Source organism: Nematolebias whitei, chromosome 11 (assembly GCF_014905685.2).
Source record: "Nematolebias whitei isolate Nwh7 chromosome 11, NemWhi1, whole genome shotgun sequence".
Taxonomy (NCBI): Eukaryota; Metazoa; Chordata; class Actinopteri; order Cyprinodontiformes; family Rivulidae; genus Nematolebias; species Nematolebias whitei.
The window spans coordinates 34,626,779-34,640,027 of record NC_056508.1 but is presented as its reverse complement, the minus strand read 5'-3'; the positions used below and the strand labels follow the sequence as shown (position 1 = coordinate 34,640,027).

Sequence of the window (13,249 nt, the reverse complement as noted above, 5' to 3'; positions counted from 1 at the left end):
ATCTGGTAGATTTGAGGTCAGATAAGGGTCAGATCAGGTTCACTACACTACAAAAGACTGATCGCACATGTAAAAAGGCAACGTGGGGGAGAAAAATAAGAGAAAAAATTGGATGTTTTTATGAATCCATTTGCAATTCAAAATAAAACTTGTGAAAAGGAATCACCGAAAGGCATTTTAATAGAGCATCGTTGTTGACTTTGCTCTTTAGAAAGCCCATGAAAATTCCTTGCTCGGCAGAAGTGTGCAATTTAAACAGATTGAAACCTTAAACAAACCAAGCATGGCTATGAGCCACAGAGAAAAACACCTATGAATTAAACATGGTGGCACATGGAGGCAATGAGCCTCATGTCTCACTTCTTCTAGATATTGTCACTCAGCTGGAATCACATTTGTTTTATATTCCCTGACTAATAATTATTGAGTGACAACTCCATCTTATTATTGTCATTCCCAGTCCAGAAGAATTATTTCTGTAAGTTTGCCTACAACAGTGCATTCATCTCGTCTACCATTGTGGCAACATTTGTGCCTTTTTAATATGGAGCTACATAAGAAAAGGGCTGTGTAAGCCAATGTCCCTTATGTTGCTCCTGCTCTGATTGGTCAGTTGGAAGCTGCCCTGAACTAATCATTAATACCTCTGCGACATTAATAGCTTCTGAAACCAAATGCAAATTTTATAAGTTTAGGTTTGGCGAAAGAAAACTTTTTTTTTAATCACACACAAGGAACTGCTGATGATTGCATAAGTATCTGTTTATAGGATTGTTTTAATCTTATACTTCAAAGTGCAAACTATCCAAGCATAGGTGAACATAAAGTTCAGACAAAAAAAAAAAAAAAAAAAGAGTACTGTGATTGGCTGAACATGCTAAAATAAAAGTAAAACTCTCACTTTGTAAAGCTGGATTCATGTGAGACTCACAAGATCACATTCTCCTTGCTAAATGTGTCCACAAAAGAAAAGTTTTACCAATGAGCGTTATTTACTTGTGTACTGGTTTTAACAGACAGGTTAGATTTATTTCCACTTGGTTTATCTGATTGGTTGGTTTTGTGACATAAACCATGGGATCTGTCTTATAAAAACATTATAATAATGTAATGGTCAGCGGCCCCCACTGCCATAGTTCCTCTTCCTCTGCTTTGTAATGCCTATCACCCATCTCCAGTTCAAGCCTACTCCCCAGCCATGCCACGCCCCCCTTGTTTATCTCAGCAACCAGCCCTGATTCCACTCAGCTGCTTCAGCTCATCTAGTTCACCTGCTCTGCACCCTTTATAAGCTCCATTCTCTCTCTCCACCAGAGCCGAATTATTACACCACTCATGGTCCCTGATAGTGAAGCCTTTAATCATAGTATCTTGTTCCATTGCTTTGTATCCTTGCCTTGTCTTGCTTTGAACACTCGCCTGTTTTTTTACCCCTCGCCTTGCCCCTTTCTGGATTTGTCTGCATATCTGACCACAGTAACGACTCTTGCTCTCTCTTGGCTACTCTTTTGGATCACAACTCGACCCTGTTCTCGCTTCTCTGCTTCAACGTGCTTGACCCCCGCTACGACCATTGGACCACGCCTCTGAATTTCACCTGCCACGTACAGACTGAGAAGATTGGACTCCTTCCTTGCGCCCTGACTCCAGCAACCAGCAGCCTAATTAATAAAAAACTCTTCTTGTTTTTGCACTCCTGTGTCTGACTTATTAAGAATCCAAAAACCTGTTCTTGACAAATAAATTAAAATCTCACGTGTAATCAACATATTTTTACACTAAAATAAATTTATTTAAATAGAAAGAGAGTAACAGTAAACTGTAGCCTTTGAGTAATAAGGAAGTAAATAGAGAATTTGCATATCTTGTGAAAATGCAGTGTGAATGCTTATTGCAGAAGAATTTGCTGAAAAACAGCAGAAATTTGCTAAAAAATATAACATGTTGAACTGTAGCTGAAAAAAAACAAGCCTTAATTAGCTGAAGAAAGAACACATTTTTCTGAATTAAATGAGCACAAAGTTAGTAAATTAGATGAAAAACCTGAAATTAGCAACAAAAGAAAAAGCTGAAATGAGCTAAAATATGGAATTAGAGGAAAAGGCTAACATTTGCATAAATAGTAAATAGCTAAATAGTAGCTGAAATAGCAGAAAAAAGCTGAAAGGAGCATGACAAGCTGAAATTACCATAAATATAAAGATTAAAGATTGTTAAATTGTGTTGAAAGTAGCAAAAATTGCCATGGAAAAACTTGAATTTATCTGAAAACAGCTGAACTAAAGATTTTGAAAAGGTATCTGAAAAGGTAGAATGAGCTTAAAATAGCAGAAGAAAGCAGAAAGAACATGTGTTTGCCCAATTAAGCTGAAAGAAGCAGAAATGAGCACAAAAAAGTGGAAATTACATGGGGGAAACAAAAAAAAAACAGAAATTAACAAAAATACAGCAGAATTGCAGCTAAAACAAAGTAGAAAGAAGCTTAAGTTACCAGAAGGTACTGGAGAGAACACAATTGTGCCCAATTAGGCTGAAAGAAGCAGAAATGAGCACAAAAAAAGTGAAAATTATCTGAAAAAAGCTTAAATGTGTAAACAAACAAACAAAAAAAAACTGCTGAAAAGTAGCTGAAAAAGCAGAAAGATGCTTAACTTACTGCATAAGGAAAAGGGTAGAGCACATTAAATTAGGCTGAAAAATTTTGAAATGAGTGCAAAAAATGTGTAATTAGCTGAAAAAGCTCAAATTAGCATAAGAACAGCTAAATAGTAGCTGAAATAGTAGAAAAGATTAAACTTTCAGAAATGAGCTGAAAGGAACATAACAATCTGAAATTAGCAAAAAGAAGTTAGAAGCACAAAAATGTTGTTTTCAGAAAGAATCAGAAAGGAGCACAAAACAACTGGGGAAAAAACAGCTAAAATTAGATGAAAGTAGCTTTACAAAAGTTTACATTTGCACAAGGAAACTAAAAGAATCTGAACCAGAACAAAATGTGAAAGGAGCAGTAAAAGGTTGTAAACTGATCTAAAGATGTGAAGGATGTAAAATTAGCTCAATTCATTTTCTGAGATAAAATAACATAAAAGGCTAAATTTCCTAAAACCTGAAGTTGAACCGATACTAAGAATCATATCAGGATTGTCATGAAAGAGCTCAACTTTTTAATATATGATTTTTTGAAATAGCACAAAAATTGTGGAAAAAAGAAAGATGCCGAAAATTGTACGGAGGAAAAATGGATCACAACAGTGTGAATGCTTCATAAACATTCAGACACATTGTGATTTTGACCCATTTACTATCTCTGGCCAGAGTTGACAACACTACAGAGTTTCTATCAAGAGTTCAAATATAACCAGAGAAAAACCCTGGAATGTATGTAGTCGTTTGAGAAACTTCCCAGTCCCTGTTTCCCTTAGGCAAGCTCCCAGATTTGTTGGTCCAAAAGTACCAATGGGTCGAAGCCAAACACTTCAGAGTGTGCCACTCAGACCTGCTCACAGAGAGAATTGGAATGGAGAACCAAACAATAAAAGAGCTGGTATCAAAAGGACACAAAGTGTGAGACTGGTCTTTTCAGAGACTCCTGGGAGTGGTCAGGTGGAAGAATACGATCACTTTCAAACTGGAATCATGTCCAGCTGAATAACCTCATCAAAAAGCTTGATGGACAGTTGACTTCTGAAAATGGGAACACAGCAGCTGTGCTGTCAAACAGACTTTATTTGTTAGTGTTGTATTGATTGGAAAAACTGTTTTTTATAATAAAACTAAACATGATAAGATATTTATGACGTAAAAAGTCAAGACCAGACCATATTTTTTGTTGATATTATATACTAAATTTCTCAGCATGCATTATTGTATAAAACCCAATAACTAGTGATGAGGAAACCACAGAGCAACAGTGAAAGGCAGGAAGCTACTGAAACAAACTCATGGTACGGAAAATATGAAAAAATAAAGTTTTATGATCAAACAAGATTTTGAGAAATGTTTTTGAAAGTACTATTTTGAAAAGTAAATCTTTTTATTTCTCATCTCACAGATAAGATAAGACATAAGTGTTGACTGAAGACGTTAAAAAATAAAAAACAGTCAGAGGAGATAGGTTCTGCTCAAGTAAAAAATAAGGAAACAAAAGAAGAACTTTAATGTTGTTTAGAGGCTTTTTAGTTTACAGAATAACTATTTCCTTTGGCCTTTTAAGGAGTCAATATGAATAATTTATTGAATTTAAAAAACTGTGCCTTTGTGTGAATGTGCAATACATGTATTTACAGACTTATAGACTATATATGGGCTATAGGGATTTATTTATCTCCAAATAACTTTTCAAATCGTGACATGCACCCTTTTCAAACACTTGAATCAGTCTGCAGCAGCTGAGGTAGATCTGGTTCTAGAACTGCTGCGTGCCTTGATATCTAAAAATCTGCAATGAGCTAAAATCATGGAAACACAACTTGATTTGAGAGCAAACACAGAGTCAACATGCACTCATGAAATGCTGACATCAGTTAAAGAGGAAATCCTCATAGGAGTAATAAAAACAAAACTTTGCAAACCAAGACAGACAAACTGAAAGCTTAAAGATAAAATTAAGTCCTTTGCATGGATAAAAAATAGAGACAGATACTGTAAAGAGGTTATATTTACTAAAACAAAAGGACACAATTGGCAGAACTCAAAAGAAGAAGACGAGGCGGGCCAAGAATGGCTTGGCATGACAGACACTTGGGCTTGTACTGACAGCTAGAGGACCAAAAACGCCAAAAGGAGGACAACAAATTCTGTCGACCATTGGGCAGCTTGAAAATAATGTCCAAAACAAATAAAACCACACTAAAAATCCTTATAACATTTATTTAAGTTTACGTCTTGCTAAACAAATTGCTTGCATAATTTTCCTCAAAAATTAGAAGTAAAAGAGGAATATTCATATATCTATAGCACTTATATTATCAATTCTTGGCTATGTTGTCGCTTTCCTCAGGAAAATTGGCACTCAAAGTATAATCGTGAGATTGCATTTATAAAAACAAACATTTGAAAAAAAAAAACTGGAAGCTGTCATCTGAGGATACTACACGATGGAAACCAAAATGAAAACCTTATCAGATCCATGGATTATCCCTCTGTTCTACCCTCCAGTAACAGCGGAGTCCAGTCTGCGTACTCTGACAGCTTTTCATTCACATCAGTGGCTTTTCTATCTTATCTGCTTTGATGCCCATTCAGCTTTAATGTGAATGTAAGACCAAAATACAATGGTTGCAGTCAATAAATGTATCCATGTTTGCCACTGTAGAAGGATTCAGCCTATTTTTACAACACTCACCAAGTCCTGTGTTCCTCTTTGCCAACACTCTTTTTCTTCATTTACACTTTCTCTTTGCCATCTCTCATGCCAAGAAAACAGGTTAAATGTGTTGCTGTTACTATATTTAAGTATGTAAAACATATATTTCAACCTGTGTGTTTAAACTGCTTTGATTTGTTTTCAAGCTGAATGTCCTTTCCACCTCATACATTGTTATTAACTGCTTTCATATGATCAGCTTAAGGTTACTCTGACACCTCCTTGAGACTGAAATCAGTTTTTTTTTTTTTAAGCTTACGTTTTTACCTGCATGATGGTTATAATATTTGGTTTGGTCATTGATGGTTTGAAAGTAGTGAAATAATGTATTGTCTTCATTGTGTGCTTCCATACAATGATGGAATTAGTTCTCTGCATTTATCACATGTGAGATACACCCAGGTGGAGCAGCAGGCAGCTATACAAGTGTCCGGGGAGCAATTAGGGATTGGGTGTCTTGCTCAAGGACACGATGATGTGTGGACATGGTGGGGAGTTGAATTTGTGGCTTTCTGGTCCCAAATTGGCTGTCCTGCCTCTTCACTATCCCCCCGCCTTCTTAAAATATTTTTTAATTGTCCTAAGTGTAAACAGTTACATGTTTGCTTATCCTCTCGTATACAACACCACCAATAAGTATTATATTTACAATTGCGTTCTGATCTGCCATTTCTCTGATAGACAATTCCCTTCAGAGAAACCTTCAGCTTGCCGCCATCTTGTTGAACCACCCTCTTGACCTTCTCTCCAGTCATAGTCTCCAGCTCAGTCTCCTGACCAATTGTGAACTCATTGGCCATTACTTTTGAGTCAGTAGTGATGGAGATCTTGAAGTGGTCACTATTCTCTTCAATTTCAGAGATGCTCTTGATGTCTTTTCCTTTCTGGATGAGGTCATCAGGAAGCCCAATGCCCTTCATGAAATGCTCAAATTTCTCCTGGGACTCCAGCTGATATTTTCCAGAGAATTATAATTATAATTTGGAGGCCGAGATGGGGTAGAGGTAGGGCAGCTGACCTGGGACCAGAAAGTCGCAGGCACAACTCCCCGCCATGCCCACATGTCTCCACCACTGCTCCACCTTGGTGTATCTCATGTGTGATGGGTTAAATGTAGACAACTAATTTTGTCATTGTACAGAATCATACACAAACAACAACACATAGCACACTACTATAATTTGTAACTCTTCGGAACACATCAGCAATTGTAGTAATTCTAGCTGCCAAAATTCTGGGACAACATATCTAATTTAACTATGTTACATACCCAGAACATCCTCAGGTGACAGTGACAACCTGAGCAGGATGTTGTATGCCATCAAATCAGTAGAAATACTCAAGTGTGACTTGAAGACAACAACTAACAGCAAACGTCATTTTACACTAGTCAGCTTTAACAAACATCAGATGCACAGTGGTGCCAGCGCATACCCCTCAACTACCAAGTAGGAAAATGAAGACGCAGCAGCAGCTGCTTAAACCAGCTTACAGTAGACCACTGTGTATTTATAGTAGAGTCACTCAAACTGCTGACATATGAAAAATGCATCTTCAACTTTTTTCGGCTTATTTCTGCAAAAACATAAGACAAAAGTATATCTAAAGCAAGTCTGCTTTACAGTTTGGCCATCGGACGTGCTTTAATGTTTAGTGTCAGTTTTAAATGGCATGTTGTTTTCACCACATTTCTGCAGCCGAGCAGAAGTGTTACTTCAGTTTTATGAGTGACAACATTAATTATGTGATGCTTCCTTATTACAAATATAATTTATCAGTGATTTATCAGCCAGACACTCACCTTTAACCAAAAGGCTGCCAGAACTGCTTGCCACTCCAAACTGGTTTCTGGCTACACACGTATAGAGTCCTGCATCTATTTTCGTAACGTTAGATATCCGAAGGCTTCCACTATCCAACACCATAATTCTGTAGAAAGAGAGAGAGAAAAAAAAATTATATATATATATATATATATATATATATATATATATATATATATATTATATATATATATTTCCAAGTGCTCCATATCAAAAAGTGAAATAACAAGTTCAAAGTCCCCAAACATTCAAACTCATGTCTGAAGTTTTCATTAGCTCGAGACTCGGTCTGATGCGAGTTTGAAGAGTTACTGTTTGATCTGTCGCCACCAAGCTGATAAGAGCAGAGCAAAATCACTTTGAGGCAACCACCTCATTCTGAGGTAAAGTGAATACTAAGGTGATCAAAAGATCATACGAAAAGTGCACACAAAACTACACAGTGAAATAAAAATGTACATTTTATAACTTTAATTTATATAACACAGAATAAGTAGCTTTTTTATTTTATTTTTGCTTTCTAGTACTTTGTATATAGCAACCTGTCCAGGGTGCATCCCACCTCTCACACAAAGACTGCTGGAGATAAGCACCAGCTCCCTGGCAACCCAGAAAAGAAAAGCAGCTAAAACATTGACGAAGGAATGGAAAAAATATATAGCAAGCCAATAAAACAAACAAACATTTTCTACCTCAGTCCATGCAGGTTTATTTAACAGGGTCAGGGCACATATTGAAGTAGAAAAATTAAACCTTTATAATGTTAGTTTTAATGGATTGGTGAAAGTAGTCAATGTTGACGCAGAACTTATGTCAGAAATGAATAAGCTTGAAAACATCAATGAAGCACAAACAACTTTTAAAAAGAAAATGCATTATAGCATTCATCTTGCTACACCTCTCTTTCTAGAGTGATCTGAGCCAAGGATAAGATTGCACAAAGAAAGTATTAAGTTTTTTTTTTTTTTTTTTTTAAAGTTGGTTAGCTTCACAAATATTTGTGACAGTCAAACATTTCATGAAAAAAAAAAATACAGGTTTGCAGGATTGAGGCACAAAATAATCAATGAGTAAATGCCAAAGAGACATTATTTTATACGTTTGTGAAAAAACCAAGCCAAAGCTGCACAAAATTATCCAATTAAAACCTGAAAGGATCTATTCATTTCTTCAAAATGTAGACAGTGGCATAAAAAGCATTTGCTTAAAACCCATATTTAATCAAAACATTATCATCAGCCTTGTTCAGTGTGATTCTAAATGATTGGGTTTTAATACCAGCCATTCATATTTGATGTTTTTGTGCTCACTGGTAGCACATTTCAGTTGGTTTTGGGGAAAAAACACAAAACACTATTTCTTTGTTTTCTCTTTTAACAACAAATACCATAAATGACTTACCTGCAAAATGTTTCTTTTACTGTTTAAATGTTATTGGAAAGTTGACTTATGAAATATAATAATAATAATAATAATAATAATGTCATCACAATGTCAGCACTGTATGTTTCCATACAATGGCGAAATTAGTCTCAGCATTTAACCCATCCACCACCAGGTAATTACAGTATGTACATAATTATTACTTTATCTCCATATGAATCAATACATGGGTGACTAAAGTGATTTTTATTGAAGTAACGTTTTAAGCAGCTTTTTAACATGGCTGTAATTAAACCTTTACTTAAGAAACATAACCTTGACTCATGAATCCTAACCAATTATAGATCTATATTTAATCTAATTTTCATCTAAAAAATTCTAGAGAAAATAGTTGTAGGTCAGTTGCACGAACATCTGCAAAGAAATAATCGGTTTGAGGAGTTTCAGTCATGGTTTAGAGCTCACCACAGCACTGAAACTGCACTGGTGAAAGTTACAAATGATATTCTCATGGCCTCTGACAATGAACTTGTATCTACACTGGTCCTATTAGACCTCAGAGCTGCATTTGATACAGTTGATCACACTATTCTACTACAGTGACTTGAATATCCATCCATCCATCCATCCATCTATTATCTTAACCCGCTTCTTCCTTTTCGGGTCGCGGAGGTCACTGGTGCCCACGTCCGGCCATCACTGTACGAGAGGCGGGGGACACCCTGGACAGGTTGCAAGTCCATCACAGGGACATATAAAGACAAACAACCATTCACTCTCTCACTCACACTTAGGGACAATTTAGAGTTACCAATCAGCCTAACATGCATGTTTTTGGTCTGTGGGAGGAAACCAGAGTACCCAGAGAAAACTAACACATGCACAGAGAGAACATGAAAACTCCGTCCAAAAAAGCCCCAGGTCAGGATTTGAACCAGCAACCTTCTTGCTGAGAGGCAACAGCTCTAACCAACTGAGCCACTAAGATAAATTAATTAATTAATTAATTAATAAACATAAACATTGTTCAATAAGGTACTGTTTATATTTCCCACTGTTAAAACTGAAAAGCACTGCTTTAAAATAATTATTTTAGCATGGTGTTACAAATCCAAAAAGCATTATGTAATCAGAATAATATCTCCAGATGTGAAACAGCTGCTTGACTGATTTCCTAAATAACATATAATGTTCAAAACTCTAGTGAAAAAAAGGAATAAAAGTATTACTTCCATTGCTGTTAATGCAAATCAGAAAATGTAAAAACACAATTACTGTTGAAACATAAAGATTTACTAGGCCCTCTCTTGGGTTACTTTCCTCAATCAGAAAGGTCAGGATAATTTCAATATAATATATTCTAATAATTGAGATTACAGTTTTTAGTGATTTCTCAACCACAGTTGCATCCTTAAAAAAATTATCTTACAAAAAAATGCCTTTTCCCTTGAACATAAACCCTTACCAAAACCTCTCTTTGTTCAAACTAGAAGACTGTAATGAGGTTGCGACACATTTGCACACATACACACATACATACAATAACTTCAACATAGCTTTTTACAGAATCCCTTTGAGCTAGAATTGGTCTTTCTAAATGATTCAAAATGACCCATATTGCTTTAAAGGCTGAATAATTAAAATACATTTCTTCTTACAATTGTACCTAGTCCCCACAGAGTCACACATATATTCTCCTCAGTGAACTGAGGGCTTTCTTTGTAATGGGCTATAACAAAGAGTTATGGATATGAGATGTCACAGAGATAAGACTTGCCATTAAATGGTGCAAAAAACTGTCAGGTTCCCGCCTCACCAAAAGCTACAAAGGAACAACGTAAGATAGAGATGCAAAGAGCAATATTTGTCAGAAATGCTCTCACTTTGATCCCTTTTTCCCAAAGGCTGCCCTAAAGCAATTAAAGTATTGGTGAAATGTGTAGCGTACATAAAAGCAGAAGTGGTGTGATAGAGTAAACAGGCACTTTAGCTCAACTTTACTGTCTGGTATTAAAGTGAGCTATTGGTGGTAATTTAAAAGTCTCTCTGTGGTGTAACAAAAACCAAGAGCCTTCAAATGAAAACATTATTTTAACCACTTAAAAAGGACTGTATAATTAAGGCAGTACATTACAAACAACTTGCAATGTTCTCAAGTGCTGCTTAAATCTTTCACTTGAAATGCGACACAACTGGAAATTTTCTGCATCCCTGTAGCAGGATTTTGAATTGATTCACGCTTCAACAAAAGCACAATAGATTTTGTTTAGCATAACAATCTTAAACACAGTAGTTCTATCTCAGGGTAATGTTCCTGAGAGCTATTTCTTATATCCGTTTTGCAATTGCTGGCAGTGGTCAGCAATAAAATTTAATTACGGTAAGCACTTTATTGCTAACCTCATAGTTTCCTGCATACTTTAAGTGCCCATTATAAGACAATCTTGTTATACATGTATTGGATATGAGCCGACTAAGGTAATGCCCTAGCATGATTTTATTAACTAATCAGATTCTGCATTGTTCTTAGATGATATGTTGTCTTCTACTTCAGATCCTTGAAGACATTATCCCTGGATGATTAGAAAGAATTATGGGTACTTGGGCTGAGCCAGTGGGAAGGATTAGTATTGTGACACTGCTGTAATAGCAGCGGTAACAACCTCATTTCAATGTGGAGAAAAGTAAATGCCAACAAGCCAGGAACAAGAGAACAGGCTCGTGAAAAATGTTGCAATAATGTAAAAAACTTAGCCTCTTGCACACAGCTTATTCACTTCAGTGTAAGGGTCTAATATTAAATCTCATAAGGAAATCTTGCCTTCATGGCTGTGATTGAAATCGCACAGTGCTCTGTGGACGCAGTTTTCTTTCAATACTTGACAGGTTGATAAATCTACGACCTGGGATAAACATTTAGCAGGCATTAGGTACATGTACTCTTGCTGCCAATTGTGCAGATATCCTTCAAATAAAACATATATTGTCATCCAAACTATATGTCTAAACCCAGATTTGGAATTAGGAATACAACTGAATGTTCCATTTCCCCAAACCTGCTGTCAGGCAGGTGGAGGTAACAGATGACTAAACCTGTGGCGCCCACGCTGTGTGTTAAGATGAATTTACCAGGAATTTGAAGTGGAAAAGCTGCTGAGCTTGTTGAACAATTAATCCTATATCAAATCAGAAATATGAACCCCCACCAAATCACAGCATGTTATCAGCTTGTGTGCGCTGCCTCTTGCTGGTACACTCCTGCTAAAAATAAAGATGTTGTCAAACAGAAAAGGAGTCATTTGCATAGACCACAGTTTGTACTGTGCAATGCAAGGTCGGGGTAAAAAGAAGATCTCCCGCTAAATGCAAGCACACAAAAACAAAAAAAGGAAGTATCTCTCCTGACAGCAACAACTGAAGAGCAACACATCAGGATATTTCTGCCACTCCCAGATTAATCAAGTTGAATACTTAAAAGTTTGTGAGAACCGCAAAAGTAGAAAATATCACCAAACTGTGACATTGCAGAGGAGAATATTTACAATTTCTGCTTGTTTGTGTAATCGCCTTTACATCCAAATACATTTTTCTGCTTTCTTTGCAAATATAACTAGACTATTTCAGTCTTTTACCAATGAGTCCCTGTTTACTGGACTGTGGGTAAAAATGGTATAAATTCTGATCAGTCCCTGAATGTTGACATATTATTACTACTTTGACTAGATTACGTTTTCAGCAAAAGAATTGCCTTTCCTTTCTTGACTACATTTGTTTTCCCTTTTCCATCTCCTTTCTCCACACAGAATTATTGCATTCATCTCACCTTAACCAGATTTCTAATAAAACAAGGTGTCCAGCTCATTCCCTTGGTAGTCCCGTTACCCTCACAAAAGCAGGTAAGAACAGCGACTATGCATTGATCATTCCTTTTGGGTATTTTATTTGTTTCTTCTGTGTCTCAGTGGTGGTCTGTATCACCGTTTGCCTTGTGCTCTAATGACCCTCCAGGCCTTACATGCTGCTAATGAGCTGATGGATCAGAGCATCGATCCAAGTGCTGCAGTCTAGGAACGCCCAATTACCTTAAATAAACAAAGAAGAAACCAGCCAGAGGAGCAAATACAATGGAGTACTGCAGAGAAATGTAGATAACAGGAAAGTATTGAAGAGTAGAACCTACTATGTAATGCAAATTATACTGTCTCACACTGTGATTCTGTTCTTCACATTTTGCCACCATGAACATCTAGGAGGGTAATATATAGGAGGGTAAAATAAAATAAAATAGCAGGTTCATGACAGATTAATTTGCAAAAAATAAAAAAAGATGAATAAATAAAGAAGACTAGATGCACTAACAGGTCAACACAAATTTACTTTGTACCTGTGACTTTCTCGCAGAGCTTCTTTTCCTTTCCTCCAAGAAATAATGCCACGAGGAGACATTCTGGGCTTACATTCGATCAGAACATCGCCACTTTGTCGTGCTAAGGTTTGAGCCTTTAGCAGATTCTGGGAGAAGTCTGGGGCAATGGCTGAAAAAAATAAATATAAAAGACGAAAATGTGAATGTAGCAAAATAAACTCGAGGTGAAGGGAAAGAAGAAAAGGTTAAACTGACCGAGTGAGGTAAGAGAAAAACACAAGAAAACAGGGTAGAGGTAAAGCATAAGAGAGT

General features: G+C 36.4%; 1 protein-coding gene across 1 annotated transcript in view; it reads right to left on the bottom strand.

Annotated features, from left to right (window-relative positions):
* cntn3a.1 (contactin 3a, tandem duplicate 1) overlaps positions 1–13,249 on the bottom strand; it is a 74,602-nt gene that overhangs the window by 19,174 nt on the left and 42,179 nt on the right. Inside the window, exons 10-11 of the mRNA XM_037684922.1 lie at positions 12,956–13,106; positions 7,167–7,294 (exon numbers count right to left, since the gene is read on the bottom strand). Coding sequence (XP_037540850.1) covers positions 7,167–7,294; positions 12,956–13,106 — 279 coding nt within the window. The remainder of the gene's footprint in view (positions 1–7,166; positions 7,295–12,955; positions 13,107–13,249) is intronic.